Source organism: Microtus ochrogaster, chromosome 5 (genome assembly GCF_000317375.1).
Source record: "Microtus ochrogaster isolate Prairie Vole_2 chromosome 5, MicOch1.0, whole genome shotgun sequence".
Lineage (NCBI taxonomy): Eukaryota > Metazoa > Chordata > Mammalia > Rodentia > Cricetidae > Microtus > Microtus ochrogaster.
The window spans coordinates 17,092,932-17,113,078 of record NC_022012.1 but is presented as its reverse complement, the minus strand read 5'-3'; the positions used below and the strand labels follow the sequence as shown (position 1 = coordinate 17,113,078).

Genomic DNA, 20,147 nt, shown 5'->3' with positions numbered 1-20,147 from the left:
ATATATATATATTTAATAATAGTAAGGTGTGGCTCCCTATATCCCCTGGATTTGTGGAAGGCATCACTCAGAGGGTGATTAAAAGAGGATGTTAGTGTACCGGCTTCCTTAAAGTGCATTCGGGCCCACTAGGAAGTCACCCTATCCATGCTAGCTCAATAGAGCAAATGCAGTGACAGCCCCGAGCGCTTCTTCTCCTTATTAAATAGGCACACCCAAATCTTACTGGGGAGTAGCAAACTTTTCAGTGTCTCTAAAAAAAATACAGAGAAATCACATGCATAACCTTTGTTATAAATTATGTCCAAGTTATTGTTTGACAATTAGATGCTTTATTAAACTTGATACATTTACTACATAAGAATTCTGTGAAAAAATGGGCTATCAAATTACTTTCCATCTGGATCCCTGCATTTTAAAGCCTGTCCCCAAATTCTGCCATTTTGCTAGACCCTCTGTCTATCAGCACTCCAGACTAAAGGCAGCAACAGTTTTCCTGGGAAGAAAAGACAAATCTTGTCTTTTGGATGACCGGTCTGTGGTAGTCCAAGCCCTCCTAGCACACACAAAAGCTCCGACCCCATCTCCACGCAGTGACCTCCAGGGGTGAGCTTGGCAAAGCACCAGGGTAGGAGCACAGTGTCCATACAAGGTCAGCCTCAGAGAGGCCATCTTCCTTCCGTCTAGTTAGCTTGACTCCGACTATTCCAAAACTCCCTGGAGGGCTGCAACTTCTGGGAAGAAGAAACAAAGAGGGGTAGGCTTGAATACTGACAGAAATGGAAAAACTGCCCAGTCACCCGCACCAAGATGAAGACTTTAGAAAACAAGTCGTTTTTCAAAACACTTCAATACGTCAGAAGCGGACCAGAGAGTCTCACCAGGCACAGGGGTCTCTGCGATGAGGTGCTTGTGGTTGGTAAACAGCTCTGCAGACTCTTCTAGCGATCTTTCATCGAGGTCCGACTCTGGGATTGGAGTGCAACCACCTATGTTGGAAAGCGTAAACAGTATCGTAAGCAACAGCTGAAGAACCCTGCCTTCCCACAGTGACCACACTTACAAGTACACTACACACAACAATGAGAGACATGACAGATCGTCACGAGAGAACCAAAACACTATCTTAAACCTTGTTTTATTCAAAGTCCTGGGAATGCATGGTCGTGTGATTGGAGCTTGGCAACAGTGACAACAGCATCATCCTTTGAATTTCCTTGTCTGGTCAGAAAGGGAAACCTACATCAAATACAATACCTGCAGCATAACAAGCCCTCTGCAGAAGATACAGACTATCGGAAATGATGAGGTGCACAGAATACACACACCCTCCAGTGCAAAGGAAGGCTACTGATGCTCAGTGACTATGGGGGGGGGGCTTCTCTAGACTTGATTTTCTCCCTGAATCCTGCACCTTACAGGACAAACAACCCCCATTTCAGAATGCGGCAGAAAAGTTAGGGAACTGCCTTGTGGAACATTCTAACACAAAAGAGATTCAAGGATGAACTGTTTTTCAAAGCCTGGGTATATACCGCTTCACTGTAACCATCAAAATCTTGTATGGAAACCTCAAATCCATGTGTGAGCTTCCTGACGCTGTCAGGCAACGTGGTCTATTTTGCAATTGCTTCCTGGAAGTGAGTTAGCACACTGTATATTGTACAGATTTTTCCAAAGCCTTTCTTCTTCTTAATGAAGTGTGATTTCTTTTTCCTGAGTCCTCTCCTCTCACACACTGAGTCCAAAGCCTTGATACTTAAGTTTGGTTTTATGTGTGAGAAGTTTTATGACGCTCATGACATTTCGAGAAAGGACAGTGTGAACAGCTTACCTTCGCATCACTTTAGAAGAGGGGCAGAGGCAAAGTCCAGCTCTGAAGGAAAATGCACCTTGCCCCCCACACCCCTACATCTTCACTGAGAAATAAACCAGTGAGGGAAACTGGAGAGAAAGGTTTCCAAGTTCATAAAATGAGAGGCTTTCTGGGAGCACGGGGATTATTCATTGGTTGGGTGGGGCTGAGCTGACCCAGCTCTGTCTGTAAATAGCAAGACCCTACCTGTAAGGAGAACCAGGCTGAGTTCTAGTCTCTTTCCACAGGGAAATCACATTATTATTGTGCACTTTCTGGGCACTTAAAGCTCCCTATACATTATCTCAGTTAACCCCAGTACTCTGCTACCATGAGCGAGGTTATTCTCATGTTCAGGATAGGAAAATAAAGGTCTCATGAGATTCAGTGAATCACCAAGGTCACACGGGTCTGCGGGACTATGGAACAGCCTCTGTGTTCTCCTGTTCACCCCTCTAACCGAGGTGGAGAAAGACAGGGCAGGTGGCAATGGTGAGCAGGCCTTGGAAGCACTACCCAGACCAATGACAGGGAAGAGCAGACCGAAGGGGTATGCTTACTCTCGGTGGAAGAAACTGTCCCCACAGAGAGAGGCAGAAGGTCGGTTTCCACTGTAGACTCGCAAATCATTGACTTTTCTCTCCTTGGGACAGACAAGGTAGGAAGAGAAAGGGACCAGGAATGATATACAGTCATGACGCTACCTTCACATACAAGCAAACTCTAGGAGTGTGGCAGAGCCATCCCCTCCAGAAGACAGGAAACGGTGCAGTATCTACTGTGTGCACAGGAGGAGAAAGCTCCCATGTCTTCCTGGCTTCTGGCTGACTCACTACGAGACAAGATTACATAGGAGTATCCTAGTTCTTTGTCACATGGGCACAAAAGGGAAAGTTGATGGCTACAGAAAAACAACAGGCAACACAATTTCTTCTGTATCCAGGGCTCTACCCTCCTGAGGCTGGAATGGGTAGTGACTATGTATATCTCCTCTTGATCCCTCAGAACTTCCATTTCCTGACTAGATACATGGTAGGGGCTGACCAGTCACAAGCTCTACAACACAGGTCATTTGTACCTCCATGTAGCCAGATGGCTTATCCAAGTGTTGAGTCCAACCTTCTTTCTTTGGGTCCCGTTTTATTAAAAACTAACTGATACTGGTAATTATAAATACCAAGTCTTCAAGATGGAATTTTGAAGTCAGACTGACCATTCATCTGTTAGAATGAGGGGCTCCATGGTTGACTGCTAAAAGGGATGGCAATCACCTTGGTATGCAACCACTCATCCGTGGCTAATGGAGACGGACATGCAGAGGTCAAGAGAGATCCAGCTGCTGGGGCATGGAAACACCTTTCGTGATAAGAATTCCAGTATGGGGTGGCCGGTTCTGACGACCAGATAACTTGCTATAGGAAAAGGGCAGGCTCAGTAAAGCTAGTTGGCCAAAGAAGGTAAACACAGAAAGTCAGAGGCCCTCCTGGTGTCACTGCTCTAAGTGAGACCATCCTAGCAGCAGCAGAAGGAACACCTGGGAGCTGGTTAAAAACTCAGGATCCCAGACCAACCCATACCAAATTGAAACTCAAATCTGCTAAAGATAGATGATTATATTTGGTGAGAATTTTGCTAGGAGATGATGTATATATTTGTTAAGATATTAAAAGTAAGCAATAAAAAGAGAGAAATAAAACATAAAACTTCCAAACTACCAGAGCCTCTGAAGCTCATCCATGGAAGTGAAGCCCGGGTCCCATGGACGCCAGATGAAGTACCCTTGGCTCAGAGCCCATCCCATAAAAGGCGAAAGGGAAGAAAACCCACAGCTGGATGGAATCATGCAAACACAAACAGCCCGTGTGACAGGAGCCAACAAACTGGCAGATTCAGCAGGAACTGGGGATTTCTGACCTGAAACCAGCAAGGAGCTGAAGGAGGATGGGAGCGCAACAGTCCTGGGCACTGGGTACTGGGCACTGTGCTGTGCCTCTGCAACATGCTAACTCACTCCAGCATCCAACAGCCCTGCTGAGAAGGCCCCTGCCCTCACTTCACCAGTGTGTCTATAGCAGTAGGAATCCGGCCGTTCCTCTTCCATCATTTCTTCCCCCAAATTGCCCAGGGCCACTTGCTACTTTCTTGACTCAAGGAAATTTGGAACGGAGCTGAACCAGAAGGAGTTTAGAAATGAAGATACATCAACTTATGATGGTGTGAAACCAATGAATATTCAGCAGAAACTGGATATAGATGTAAAAAATTACAAACCTAAGCCAAGAGGTGACGGTGCAAGCCTCTCATCGCAGAGCTTGGGAGGCAGAGACAGGGAGGGTCTCTGTGAGTTCAAGGCCAGCCTGGTCTACAGAATGAGTTCCGGGGCATCCAAAGATACACAGAGAAACCTGTCTTGAAAAACGAACAAAAAAAAAAAACACCAAAAAAAAAAATCCAGTCCAAACCAAACCAAACCTATGTACTGTGTGTGTGTGGTGGGTGCAGTGTGTGTCAGGACGTGTAGCGTGTTAAAGTTAGGGCACAAATCACACAAGTTGGTCCTCTCCTCTCCCAAGGATTGAATCCATGTTGCCAGGCTTGACAACAACTGCCTTCACTTGCTGAGCCATCTCTCCAGCCTGACTTAGAATTTTGAGTTTTGTGCTCTGTCCAGATTAGGGACCACAGTATCATCCTGCCTTGATGCCAGTCAGAGGCTGTGAGCTTTGGAGTCCAGCCAACCACATCATCTCAGGGGCTCTAATGGACCACATGACTGAACTATGAGTCTTAGGAGGTCAGGTAGCTTAAATGCATGGTCTGTTTATGACATTTTCATAAGACATAAACTCAAAGCCCATGTCACGGACTTATCAGGATGGACCCTCCACATACTGTATTTGCCTTTTAGCCTTGGTTTTCTATACCCAGGCTCAATGACATGATAGATCTGAGAGCTGTTCCTCAGGGCCGGGAAGGATAAAGATCAGCAGGTAAGACACAGTTATGACTGGCCTAGAAGCAATGACAACCCAAGGCTGGGTCCCAAGGCATAGAGAACAGGGCATGGGACACTGGGAAGACTGAGCAGCAAGAATGTCAGCCTCTGCCACCAAGAGCCTGCAGTTGGCTGAGCAGTCCCTTTAATTCTAAACCCTGTGTACAAGACTCTGAGTGGGGTGGATGGAACAGACAGGCAATAACAACTGAATTCCTAAATTCTGCTCTTTATGAAGGGATGGTCTCGACATTTCTTGCATCCTGCCCTGACATCATCGTAGACCGTCAACCCTGTTGGAAAGTCTTAATTTATGAAAGGAAACTGAGAGATGACGGCATTTGCCAGAGGTCACACGATCTCTAGAGCCTGCAGCCTGGCTCTGACGCAGCAGCACTTCTCAGACTCACTTACTTTTCCAGTTTCCTCTCAGAACCAATACTTTAAAAATGCTTTTTTGCTTTGCCTTGTTTCTCAGGACATATTTTCTCCATGTAGTCCTTGCTGTCCTGGAACTTGCTTTGTAGAGCAGGCTGGCCTTGAACTCAGGTGTTCAAACTCTGGGGTTAAGCTACCACTTCTGGTTTAAATACTTTTAAAAAACAGAACTTGAAATGAAAAGAAAAAGAATGCCAACTCTTATTCTTGGGAATGAGAGTCAGTATTTGCAAAGTCTCTTGTCAACTGCTATACGTATTTTCAACAATTTTTTTCTCAGTTTCAGGTAACAGAAGATAGAGTCTGGCCACACTGAAAACAGTGACATGTCTATAAGACATGGTCGACCATAATTCACGGGATGTTTAGAATTGAGGTTATTAATAAGAAAACTCCAGAACACACCAGAATCTCAGTTATCTAAGACCCCAACAGCCAGTAACTAGTTTGTTTTGGCAACAGCACAGGCTTCTCCCATTTCACCCACACCCTTTTCACATAGATAATACTTCCAAGTTGCCACAGTGTTCAGAAAATCTCTCCCCACCAATGCAGACATCCAAGTTTTGCTTCCGTGGCTAGGGGAGACTCACTTCTACTTTATACTGGGATCTTTAAAGAAAGGACTATCACTGAGGAACTCTGGCACGTGAAGGGAGAACTCTAGATATATTTTCAGAATAGAATAATGTTTTAAGTAGCTATTACATTACAGAGTTCTATTACAATTAAGTTATTTGATCTAAAGAATTTTGGACCCAGTCTAGAAACCTAAACTTATACATAAAAATTTCAAAAATGACACACGCATTATGAGTTGTAAGCAACCAGCATAAAATAATTCAGAAAAAAACTTTATGAGTTAGAAATTGCATCGATGATGTTGGAAAAACAAGTCCCATTCATGCTGAACTGTGCATCAAATTCTGTATCTGATCACTTACACTTTTTGTAAACTGGTCATTCTTGAATAAATGCATGTAAAAACCCTCTTCTACTCAGAAAATTAAAGAGAATGTTTCAGTAAAATTCTCAATGACTAGGAATTACCCAAGCATTAGAAAGGAACACTAGGATTTTTGCTGGGATTCCAATTTATTTTCAAATCTGTTTCTATCTTCAAAGGCAAACTAAGATGGACAAACTTCTTTCTTACCAAGAACACCTGTCATCGGCAAGAGAATTACGTGGGTGGGGGCAGGGCAGCAACAAATCGAGCTCAGGCTTTCTCTGCTGGGTCCTGTTACACAGTTGACAGCATTTAAAGGTTAATACAGAAGGTTGGGAAGAAGCAAACATGAAGACCATCTAGAATTCTGGAAACCAAACTCAGAATGCAAGGTGAGCCGGATAGCTGGCATGGGCTGGGGCAGGCAGAAGCCAAGGTCTCCGTCTGCTCACTTTCATGATACAAAGACTTCATCATGGCCAACTGTGTGTGTGTGTGTGTGTGTGTGTGTGTGTGTGTGTGTCTGTGTGTCTGTGTGTGTCTGTGTCTGTGTGTGTCTGTGTGTTTCAGTATCTATAAACAGGAACTTAGTGTCAATAGGCAATACAATCATCAAGGTCAATTTTAAGTAGCAAACACAATAACTGCAGATATGGAGCTTGGCAGTGTAGCATAGAGATAGTGTATTTATTTCTGGTGACTTATTTTCAGGACAACTAGAACAATAAAATAATAGGATTAGAAGCCAAGATAAAGTACCTAGAAAGGGGGCTGGAAAGGTGGATCTCATATGGCCTGACAGAATCTGCAGCTAAAATACAGTTCGGGGGGGGGGAGGGGAAACAGGATAGTCTCTGCGAGCTTCACGTTCCAGGCAGCTGGAGGCTCTCCCGACTCAAGCCCCATCCGCCACCTCTCTTGCTTCCTCCTGATGCATCTCCTCCTAACACCCGATTCCACCCCAGTGCATCCTGGTGACCCAACTAGCCTGCCTCACTTTTACTTTGCACTCACCCTAAATCAGGAGCTTAGCCGGATAGCAAATACTATTTGGCCTCTACAGACTGTCTGGGCTCTGCTGCCACTGTTGTGGCAAAGCAGCCAAGTTCCATGTGTACATGCAATGGTGTGCTGGCTGTGTTCCAACAGAGCTTTATTTACGAAAGTAGGTGATGGCCCAGGGTTGGCCCACAGGCAATAGTTTGCCACTCCTGACCTACCTAACAAGGGTAATGGAAGCATGCTCGGCACCTAGAACACTGCCAGATGCCTTATCTTTCAGTATCACCAGAAGCACATCTCCTAGTTACCACAGCAGTTTCGAAGAATCATTGCTCTTCTGCCAAGAATGCTCTTGTTTACACATCCGCAAACTTCTACTCTTTTAACTTGCTTTTTTTCAAGTTTTAACTGTATAGAAGGATTCAGGGGGTTGTCCAGAGCTCCCATACATCTTTTGTTATCCCCCACATGATGTAGGAGGCTCATCTGTCTATGTGTTACTTTCATTGGTTAATAAAGAAACTGCCTTGGCCTTTTGATAGCCCAGCCCTTAGGTGGGTGGAGTAGACAGATGAGAATTCTGGGAGGAAGAAAGCAGAGTCAGGCAGACGCCATGGAGCTCTGGCCCAAGATGGACATAGGTTAGAATCTTCCCGGTAAGCCACCACCTCGTGGTGCTACACACATGAATAGAAATGGGTTAATTAAGATGTGAGAGTTAGCCAGTAAGAGGCTAGAGCTAATGGGCCAGGCAGTGTTTAAGTGAAAACAATTTGTGTGTTGTTATTTCGGGTGTAAAGCTAGCCATGCAGAAGGCAGGCGGGACAAAAGCAGGCCTGCTTGCCTCATCACTACACCCACATCTTTTGTGTTAGTATGATATGGTTTTACATTAGTGAGATAATGCTGGGGTATTGTCATTGACAAAGGTCTATGCTTTTTAAAGATTTCCATCATTTCTATATTTATGATGTTCACATTCTGCTACAGGACAATTCCCAAAATACCAATGGCTTTGGTGGTCTGTCTTCTTGGCTCCCCTTAGTTGTGACAGTCTTCCAGGCTCTCCTTGTTTTGGTGGCCCTGATGTTTTGAGGTCTATTGGTCAGCTATATTGTTGTATGGTAACCCAGGCAACTGGCTCCCTCATTGCACTCATAGCCAACCTGCTGTCTGTCTTTCTCCTTCTTCCACCTACTTCTAGCACCCGATTCCCCCTCCAGTGACCCTGATGTCCCAGCCTATCTGCCTTTGTGCTGGGGTTGGTCTGGTGTTCTTCTTACGAAGAGTCAGTGGAAATACTAAGGAGGAGTTCGTTCATAAACTCACTATATCAGTACGGCCTCTGAGTATTTCATCTGCTCTTAAAACCACATAGGCAGTGAAGGGAGAGGCCACAGAAGGGGATGAGGCAGAGCACAATGCTGAAGGTGCATGGGAAGGCGCTCATCATTGCGGCGGACCTGTAGGGCCTGGAACAGGCAGCAGTCGCAGGAGACTGAGAGCACTCCTGGCGGCCACACCTAGCTAGCAATCTCCTCAGCACTTTCAACCTTTTTATTAATTTTCTCATGATGCTCTTGTGGAGTCAGAGAGCTTTGGTTTGAAGTTTAAGCAACTTCGCTTAAAAAACACCAAGAAAGAAGCTCAGAGAGGGTGGCCGATGCCATCAGAGCTTTCAAAAGGACACCTCTTTTCCAGGACTGAATTCACCTGCATTTGTGGGTCCTGATAACAATACAGGAAAGTGGAAAGAGGGCCACTTGTTACTGGGGAATATTTACAGATGTCTGGATCATAACGTGAGGGGAGAATCATTCCTTCCTTCTCGTGTGTTTGAGAAGTATCAAGCAAGCAGCTAAGAGACTCTCACATGACCACGGCCCTGCTCTCTGTCTGCCAGGTAAGGTTCAGTTCTCACAGACTGAATCGCCACCAAGAGTTAAAATAGCAGAAACCTGGAAAATGCACTCCAGATACACGTTTCTCTAAGAGTCACTGATGAAGCAAGTTGAGGTTCATTTTTGGGGTTAACATTCAAACTCCAAAGTTTTCTAATTCATGTGAGGTGTGGTGAATGGTTGTCTTTCTGAAAACTACACCCTTAAATATGAAGTGCCCCAGGGACTCTCTTCTCTGGCCACTCACATCAGAAATTGAATCCCCTTCCCTCGCTTACTCCTCCTCCCATTTCCTTCTCTTTTCCTCTCCCCATCTTGCTCTCCTCTCTTTCTATAAGTACACACATGCCTCATGGACAGTAGTGACTCTGTCCATGGGTACACATTAAGTTGTTTCAGTAAGGCCCAACCACAATCTAAAAATATTAAATGGAAAATTTCACAAAGAGACAAAAGTATTTCAATGGTAGGAAGTAATGGGGTACACAAGAAAATCTTGCAATATCCTGATCTAAGCCACATCTTCCAAAGCCGGTGTGAGTCCCTGTGTCCAAGTCTGCATGCAGCATGACCTGCCAGTCACTAGGGAGTCATCGCCATAGGAGATCAACTATGGCCGGCGGTCATGTAGTGTCACACTGATTATTCTTTTCTTCTCCTCACTTTATTTTTTTAAAGAGAACAAACTAAGCATTTATGGTGGACAGACATGAGAGAGGATGAATATACTCTTGTCCACCATACATGTTTAGTCAGTTACTATCATTTAACATGGTTCCTGCTCCTTCTGCTTTTTATTTTTGAGATAGGATCTCACTATGTTACCCAGGCTAGCCCCAAACTCCCAATCCTCCTGCCTCAGTCTCGAAGGTGCAAGGAGTACAGCCATGTCCTACCATGTTAAGACCGATGCTGTAACTGGAGGACAGAGGCCAGTCTCTCGTCTCCATTTTCCTTGGGCCGACTACTACGCATAATGTGGAAACATTAACTTGGCACCACTGCGCAGCCTTAAAACTCAACAAGGCAGAAACAGAATGTCTTTCTGTACAGTCCTGGGTTTCCACTTCCACGACATAGTTTCCTTCTCTGCTCCCCGTGAACTTATTCTACACCTTTGCTTTCTCCTGTAATTGGAGAGACCTCACCGATCACACTGGAAATGGCCCAGCCATCAGCAAAGGAGAGGATCATGGTAAGCCACAGAGAGGCACGTGCAGGTCACTGGTGAGGGTGCCCAATATAAAGCCTGTGGAATGTACGCAGCCCCATTCCGTTCCTTAATAACCAACTTTGATCCCCCCCCACACAGTGAGAACTTAAAACACAGTCAAGACTATGCATGTATCCAAAGCTCGAAAATATTTCCACTTCACACCTCCCAGCAGAGACCAGTGTGTGAGTAAAAGGGAGCCTACTGCATTTTAAGAGGTCTAGCATGTGTCTCAACAAGTTTTAAAACCCCCATAAAGGCTGAACACTCAGCCCCTCGGGGTATAAGGGCTTCAGCCAGCGTCTGGATTTCAGAGCTCAGGGTGCTCCTGGCATTAAGATATTTCCACAACTTTAATAGCATTAGGTGCCCGAGTGGTGTAGCTGGGCCACTGGTTGGAATACAGGCCTACTTGATGCAACGCTCTAAGAAATTGCAGGAGCACAGCTATTTCCATCCATTGATGATTGTGTAAACAGAGTGTACCAAGAAGAAAAAAAAATAAGAAGCCTTATTTACAAAAAAAGCAAGCACAGTCCATAAATCCTATAGATTGGAAGGGATCCAGGCTAAGAATTTCTCCAGATGTCAGTCTGTAAACAGGGCTTCATAAAGTGAATTCCCCCGATTAATTGTTGGCAAAATTATTTCTACACTCTACTGGTACATTACATGCCCTGCTGTATGCAGGGGCACGGTTGACAGCCTCTACATATTGTTAATCAATTCTGATCCATGAAATTCAGGGGAGAAGCCAGGCTAAGCACAGCCCTGACACAGTGAGAAGGGACCATGAACTCATCGCTCGGGGCCTTGGAGTTGTGCTGGCCCGAGGAAACGAGAGCTCTCGAATGTGTGTGCATTACATCTGTTTTCCTAACACATTAAGTTCTTAACCTGCAGCACTTCCAGAGACACACACCCAGTAAGAACATAAACATGGAAACTTTAAAGCGCTCCTCACTTTTGCATTAACATCTCCAATCACAATGTTTGCACACGTGTTAGCAAGGCTGTGAGAACGTCCAGATGCAATTACAAAAGAAATGCCCAGTCACTGTGGGGGAGAGGAAAAGGCTAATGTCCACTTCCTTGGCCAGCCGATCAGTGGCCGGAGCACTCTGCCATTGTCATGCAATACCGTCTTTTCACTGTATTTTTCTATACTGACAAGTTGAGTGTTTTTTGTTCAAAGTGGAAAAAGTGTGATATCCATTTCATTTTGAAATCTTAAGGAAATTCAATGTACAGTGGAAAGAGGCATAACTACAAGACATTTCCATTTAAAGCACTTCCCCGCCCTCTCTTTAGAGCTCGTGGTCCCTCACAGTCTGCACCCGCAAGCGCACGTTGTAGCACAGTTGTGAGACAGCAGAAGCCAACGGTTCTGTAATACTCATTTCTGAAAACCCGGGGAGATGCAGCAGAACCCCACCATGCCCGGACACCACACAGAACAAGGGCAGATGTTCTTCATGCCTTCCTCCTGCAGAAAGGGATCGTAGCAACCGTTCTTCATCTTAACCTTCTTTCCACAACCCAATGAAGAGCCACGGTGTTGATGGATTCTATTGTTTTTGTGATAATGACAGAGTCAAGGAGATGTATATGGAATGAAGAATTCAGCCGGGGCCCGGACTCACAAGCAGGTGAAGTGAAGAGACAAGGGGGCTGTCCGGAGAAGAACACTGCATCACTGTCTGTCACGCACAGTAGAGGAACAGAGCAAACACCCAGGACTCATTCCACGGCAACTGCACTACCGAGCGGTCTGAATTCCCATGAAATAATGGCATGTTTTGTACAACAGAGAGATATACACAGGATGGAAAGCTAGACCATCAACTGTAGCAAGAGACATGCTCAAAGAAGGCATGATGCCTAGTGAGGCTACGCTGTGAACCTGGGCCTTGCTTTCCTGTATATAAGTATATACATAAGTATGCACGTATGCATTATATACACACATTCATATATATAGGTGCATTACATAATACACGTGCATCTATTCTGCATGCACATGTGTACATACATACATGGCTCTATATATGTGTGTTACATATGTATGCATGTGTGCACATATGTATGTATGTACGCATGTGTGCACATAAGTATGTATGTGTGCTTTGATTCAGGGTTTTAATATGTATCTCAGGCTAGCCTTGAACACTTGATCCTCTAGCTTCAGCTTCCCCAGAGCTGGGATGACAGATGTTAACCACTACGTGTAGCCTTTTTCATGCAAAAAAATACAGCATTTCCTTTCTGAGATGACGGTTAAATTAAGACTTGTAATGGATTTATCATAGTGTTCAGTACAGCAGAAGCCCACCAATGAGTGTTAGCCATTATTTTCGGCATTAGCCCCAGCTGATGTCAGTCATTTCCGTTCGAGCCAGCTGCACACTAAACAGCAAGCCATGAGGCCGTGAGGCCATGAGGCCAGAGAGGATTATATGTGACTTTCTAAGATCCACACAGGCAAAAGTTGGTGGGCCATGTAGACCAGTAGTGGAATGCTGACAGTCGGACCTGGTGGCCAATGGAAAAAATTATCAACAAAGTATTCAAAATAAATCACATTCCTTTTAAGAGGAAATTACTAATATTCTACTGTCAAACAACCATTCTTTCCGAGATCACAGCAGGAATTTTAAAAGGGCAATGAGGATGATGATGGTGGCAATGGCGGTGGGGGTGGAGGTAGCGGTGGCGGTCATCAGTGGGGTGCAATTGCATTGGTCAGCCTCTGTTTACCAGCAGTGCTTATGACTGGGAAACATAAGCCCAGACGAGCCTATGAAGTGAATGGAGGAAGCATTAAGACGAGAGTGAAAACAGCGGTAAGCTTGCTTTCTCATGGGAAACTGAACTGGCCAGCAGATGAACCTTGAAAGAGGAAGTCTGCTGACCTAGTGTTACTAAACATAGGAGGCAGCCAAGGAACAGAGAAGTAGAGGAAAGCGTTTAAATGTATGCCTCGAAGGAAGCAAACACCAATTATTTTTATATGACTTTAATTCTCCCAGTGAATACTTTATGGGTGTTGGCAAGTCCTTCTGGAAAAGGAAGGGATTATTAATGAAGGATTTGGTGGCAACCACTTACCGGTACTCTGAGAAATAATGCTTAACAAAGAATCATTTAGTTTGTACCTCATCTCTAAAAGATTTGGAAACCTGAAGAACCTTTTTAAAAATGGTAAGAAGTATGTCCACATATATGATCCTTCTTGTTTTCACTTTCACAGCATATATGACAAACAAAAAAGACCTTTCCATAGGAAAATAAAGACACAGAGCAAGGCAGTTGAATTTTCTCTCTTATGCAAAGAGTGTGTGCTTAATAATTTCTTTTTTCATAATTAAAACTTCATTTAAAAAAAAACGTGAAAATAAGTAAAAGAAAAACACCACAAAGTGAAACTAGCCAGACTCAACATGTATGAACCTCAGTAAACTTTTGTAAGTTAGAACATCCATTCTGACCCTATAGGGCTCCACAGTTGATTTGCTTTTTCTTTGCTTGTTTTATTTTTTGATTTTTGTGTTCTGTGACAGGGTTTCATTATAGCCGTGGTTGGCCTGGAACTCGTTATATAGACCAAGATGGCCCCAGATTAATGGAGATCCGCCTATCTCTGCCTCCTAAGGTGTGTGCCATCAGTCAACTTCACATTGACTTTACACTTTTCACTACCAAATACACACTTATGCACTGATCCACCACCTGAATAACCTGAAAAAGCCACAACGGAGTTAAAACTAGAAGAATTACCATTATAAACTCTTTATGAAACAAATTATCCATTTTCTACATTCAGTCCTTTCTCGTTACCTAACAGTGACCCTTTTTGTTCTCCTTCCTACAGGCTACACTGTGCCCATTTGTACATTTGCTTGTTATCTGTTTTGCCTGGGATCCATGAAGTTTTTTTCCTGAGGTGGATGACCTTATTTAATATTATAGTTTCTAAGTCTATCCATTTTCTTGTGACCTTTGTGATTTAATTTTTTATTGGAGTTGAGAACTATTTCATATTACGTATTACCAGACTGTCATTCTGCAATCCTCTGTTGATGGACAACTAAATTGGTTCTATTTCCTTGCTATGGTAAATAAAGTAACAATAAACATGGAGGCACAAGTATCTCTGTATCAGGTTATGGAGTTCTCTGGGTATATATGCTTAATAGTGAAATAATTGGGTCATATGGTAGCTCTATTTTTAATTCTTTTGAGGATTCTCAATAATTCATATGGAACCACAAAAGACTCTAGATAGCTAAAGTACTCCTAAGGAGTAAGAATGCTGCTAGAGGTATTAATATACCCAACCTCAACCTTCGCCACACGGCCATAGTAATACGCATGACATACTGGTATGAGCATAAACACAGACAGGTAGGTCAACAGAAAAGAACAGAGCATGAAAATTCAACAACAAAGTTACACCCTCTTAGTTTTTGACAAAGGAGGTCAAACATATATTGGGAAAGAGTGGTATCCAATAAATGGTGCTGGAAAAAGTGAGTAGCTAGGTGCCAAAGAATGAAACTGGGTTCATAACTTTAATTTTGTACAAAAATTAATTCAAAAATAGATCAAAGGCCTTAAATTAAAACCTGAAATGCTGAAATAGCTAGAGGAAAACCTAGGAAGTGTTTCTTGAGACACTGGCATAGGACAGAAGTTTCTGAATAAAACTCCAACAGTGCAGGAGCCAGCCCCAGGGACCAACACATGGGACCATGGGACATGTAAAGTTTCTGCACAGCAAAGGAAGCCAACAGCCATGGGATGGGAGAAAAGCTTTGCCAGCCATACTTCATAGAGGGGATTAATAGCCAAAATTTACAAAGAATTGCGGAAAGTAAATACCAAGGAAATGATACTGTCAATAAATAAGTGGGCTAATGAAATTAATACAGTTTTAAAAAAGCAACACAAATGGCTAACAGCTATTTTTTAAAGTGCCCAATATCCCTAGCTATCAGAGATTTATTAGGAAAACTACTTTGAGATACCAACTCACCCGGATCAGAATGGCTGCCATCAAGAAACCCAATATCTAATATTGGAGAGGATGTGGAAGAAGAGAAACCCTTCCTCAGTGTTGCTGGGGGAAAAGTTAATACAGCCATTGTGCAAGTCAACTGGAGAGTCCTCAAAGAATAATATGTTTTTGTTGACTTAAAAAAATGTGTGAAAAGTTGAAGAAAGAGAGTCTCAAGTGATGTCATCACTGAAGACCATCCTTCCACATGTTCCAAGTCTGTGAACAGAACACAGCTCAACAGCATGCAGGTCAGCAAAGCCAAAGATGGTGGCTGGGCTCTGTATTCTGCCTTGTTTTCTTCGCTCTTGCAAATTCGCACACCATGTTGAAAACAATCCCCCTAACAATTAGCTCTCAAAATTCTCCAGCTTCTTCAGAGCTGAGCCCCCCCCCCCCCCCGGAGTCAGCCTGTCAAAAATTTCATCCCAGCTCTACCACTATTGTATTTTAACAGGAACTAGTAGCTTAATCGTTCTCTGCCTCAGTTTCCTTGTTTGTAAGAGGCAGGTGATGACTACAGACAATTCATGAGAAAACTGTAAAGATGAAATGAGTTAATTATGGAGTGATTATGGAACTTCCTGGTGCAGAATGATGAACAAAACATAGGAAATACATCACCGTTACCATCTTTGTGATAGATTGCCAGTTTTTCCTAATCAAAGCCTGACACTCTCATGTGTGCAGAGGTGGGAACAGAAGGAGGGAGGCTAGCAGATGTCAGAAGTAAGAATACCAGCTCCTGGTACCTGCCCTTCAGGAAAGAGAACTGCTGAGCTACTCAAGGAAACATCTCACTTCGTAGTTGGACTTGGGGAATGACAGCACAGGGCAGGAAATAAGAGCCTGATAAAATTAGGGACAATAAACTCCAATAGCATCTCAGCCCCAGCCCAAATGTGACTCTTGATTTTCTCTTCAGCCTTGCCATCTCAGCTCCATCTTTCCCTGAAGTCATCTAAGGCTTCTCTTGGTTACACATTAAATCTGTTGCTTTCTACATTTAAAATAGATTCAGAATTTGACCATCTCACCCCCTCCCCACTACCACTGTGATAGAATCTACCATTATTTCTTAATCAAACAGCTACTAAGGGAGTTCTCTGAGGAACCCTCAAGCTGGACTCTCTACCTCCTCCCGGCCATTCTCCAAACAGCAGCTATTAGCCACTTAAAAATGGTGACCATGTTATTCTGCTGATTTCACCCAGACGGGGAAAAGAGTGTCTACCAATGACTGTACAACCTGATCCCTCTTGGCACACCTCTAACCACACTGTCGTGCTGGCGTCCTTGCTGTCCCTGTACCACGGTAGGCACATTTCCACCCTATGGTTGCTGTGACGGCCATTCTCTTTTCCCAGAATACTTATCTCACTGGTTACTGCACGAACAAATCCCTAAACTTTTCCAAACTCTCTGATCAAAACACATCATCTAAGCACAGGCTACTCTGGCCACCCCGCTGGGTAAAGCCCATTTCCGGACACAATTCTCTTTTCCTGTAACACTTATCATTTTAGCTTCCAACACACTATGTTGGTACAACTTACTTATTCTTAATATGTGCTGTTCTTGGGAGACTGCGAGTTACATAAGGCAGAGACCTTTGTCTGTTTTACTAGATGCTATGTCCCAAGTCTGAGAACAGAGCTTGGCCTGCGATCATCACTCACTGACTTGAGAAGACAGTAAATGGATTAAGCATGAGAGCACTGGAAACCACGATCAGTTTTACTTTTCGTTTCCCTCAAGAAGTCAGAAAATACAGCAAACCCAGTATAACACCTCTTGCTTCTTCTCCCAAGCCCATCTGGATGTTTATGTGTTCTAAAAAAGTTTCTGCTTTAGGTGATGTAAACCTTTGAGAACCAAACTTTTACTGGATGACAACTCACGGAGAATTTGCCAGAGTGAGTGGGTGCGACAACCAAATGCTCAGCCCCAACAGAAACAAGGGCTCCGCGGGCGGCGGGTTTTGTGGGAGCCAGTGTCTAAGGCAACAACAGAGTCCTGACAGTGATTTGTGGGTAGACACCTCCAGAGTAAAGCAAACACATCTGTCTGCTGGGAAATGTCTCAAACAGAGTAAAAAGTATCCATCTTCTTTCTGGTGGGGCATCAAGTTATGGCCTGGATCACATTATTTTTCCCAGGCTCCTCCAAATCTAAGCTTGCTTTAAGAATCAAGCCCAATGAAAGATTAGATAAACAACTGGACAATGTTTTTTACACTCTGGTAACATAAACATTTCAGATTCCTCCCTAGCTCTGTACAAGCTTGAATCCCTAATTCCAGAGAAGGTGAAATAGCCTCAATGTTTAAACATTACCTTGAATTATTCATATCTACCTCCATCTTTATCTTACACTTTTTGGCAATAAAAATCAGGGTTTTGTCCAAACTATGATACCAGACTCCCTTCTAACACTGAAACACTTGGACTAAGCCAGTTCTACAGCCTTTGAAGGTAAAAATGGCAGCCGCCCCACAGTCTGTCTCATTACCCCTCATGAGCCCAATGGCACCATTTCAACACAAGCTTCATAAACACAGAGAAGCATGGGGCTTCCCGCCTGCAGTTTAAATACACTGACTAAGATAGAAATTGGTTGGAATTGTTGGTAAATGCAGGAGACACACGGATAGGGCAGCTCCTTGATTGGGCGGGCACATGATGTAAGAGATCCCTGGGGAAAGGGTCTGTGGAAATGTCACAGGGAGGACGTGGAGAGAATGGAAGGAGGCATGGAGCAAACTGGATCCCCAGCCCCGTGCACACCTTACACCTGGCAGGCTGTGAAATGACAGGGGCCAAGGTAGAAAAGAAGAAAATGCTCATGGTGGCATCTCGTTTATATCCTACCCCATGGTTTATACACTCCGCCTGATCCTGATCCTCCTAACTGTGAGGATAGAGCAAGTGAACACACACCCTGGGGCTCCAGAAAAATCATACCCCGAAGGCCAGTTCCTGCATAGGTTTTAATACCTTTGACCTTCATTCCCCTGTTTACAAAGTGGAAATGCCTTTTTTAACTGTGAGAAAATAAATGAAACATTGCAGAAGGCATCAGAGACAAAATCATAGTCAATTCTTGGCAGTATAATAAATGCAAAAATGACCAACCCAAGGACAAACATGGCAAGTCAACAGCCCTTTGGGGAATAGGAGTTTAGTCTTCCAGTGCAGGAAGCATTTCCCACCAAAGCAGAGAGCAATAGAGGAACCCAGAAGGCAGGAAGGAGGAAACTAAAAGTAAGCACAGATAAATAAGGTGAGAAAACGCACTCTCAACATACTGAATAACCAATGAGAACTACAGAGCAAGATGCCAGCCTCTGAGGGAGAAAATGTGAGGTATAATTTTACCCCAGGAGAGGGGGACCCCAAAGGGGTGAGTCTTCATGATTAGACTGATGCATCAGGACCACGTCCGAGAGCGTGTGTGGCAGACACGGTGCTAGTCCATGTTCACTAAGAGCGGTAGTCATTAGAGCATCACTTCCCAAATGGTGAGAACAGCTCCAGAAAGAGGAACCATTTCTCAAAGGCACGAGTTTGAGAGTGTTTCATAATGACTCTGAAATTCATTCCTCAGTCACTCCATTTGGCAACAGAATTGTGAATTGCTGTTCTATAAATAAGATATCAAGACAGACAAAACTAAATCATAGTTTATACTCCAGTATTAATACCCACTCTCTTCTTTACCCCCACCCCCCAAAAAAGTTTTAAAAATCACTAAAGCTTTATCCTAGTAAAAAACAAACAAGCAAGGACAGGAGTAAGAGAAAATAGTAAAGTAAATTTTAAAAATTGGGAATTGAACACACATGTAATGTGTTTGGTCAAATCCACAACCCATTCTGTGCCCTCCAAATGCCTTCCCTATTTCTCCACCACTATTTTCTCCCAACTTTGTGTTCTTTTACTTTTGAGATTATAACTACATGATTTCTCCTTTACCCCTCCAAACCCTGCCATATGCCCCTCTGTGCTATGCTTCAAATTCATGGCCTCTATCTTCACTAATTGTTGTTACACACATACACGCACACACACACATATATACACACCCTGGTCGATCTGTGTAATGTTACTTATATGGATGCTTTCAGGGCCAACCATTTGGTATTAGATAACTATTGGAGTGCTCTCCCCAGGGTGAAGACTGTTTCTCCTGCTCTCAGAATTCCTTAGCTGTCTGTAGTTCTTTGTGTAGGGTTGAGACTTTGTGATCTTTCCCCTGTCCACTTTGGCATGCCTATTGGTGTCATACTTGTTCAGCTCTTGTTGAGGCAGCCATGGCGGTGAGAATTTATGGATGTAGCTCCTGACATTTATAGGAGGCAGAGTCTCACGCAAATTCCCCAATCTCTGGCTCTTTTTGTTTTGTTTTGTTTTTTGAGACAGGGTTTCTCTGTAGCTTTGGAGCCTGTGCTAGAACTAGCTCTTGTAGAACAGGCTAGCCTTGAACCCACAGAGTTCTGCCTGCCTCTGCTCCCAAGTGCTGGGATTAAAGGTATGTGCCATCACCGCCCGGTTTTCCTCTGGCTCTTAAAATCTTTTCACCCACAATTCCATAAGGTTCCCTGAGCATTAGGTGTGGAAGTTTCTTTATGGATGTATTCATTGGGCTCCACAGCTCTGCATTTTGATTAGTTGCTTTTTTCTGTATGGTCTCATCTTGTTGCAGAGCAGTGTTCTTGATGGGCGCGAGGACTATACTT

The 20,147-nt window shown here is 43.8% G+C and overlaps 1 protein-coding gene across 1 annotated transcript in view; it reads right to left on the bottom strand.

The window, feature by feature from the left end:
* Positions 1 to 40: 40 nt before the first annotated feature.
* The window catches only part of Bbs9 (Bardet-Biedl syndrome 9), a 384,815-nt gene continuing 364,708 nt past the window's right edge, over positions 41 to 20,147 (bottom strand). Inside the window, exons 19-20 of the mRNA XM_026778926.1 lie at positions 882 to 989; positions 41 to 734 (exon numbers count right to left, since the gene is read on the bottom strand). Coding sequence (XP_026634727.1) covers positions 703 to 734; positions 882 to 989 — 140 coding nt within the window. The 3' untranslated portion in view covers positions 41 to 702. The remainder of the gene's footprint in view (positions 735 to 881; positions 990 to 20,147) is intronic.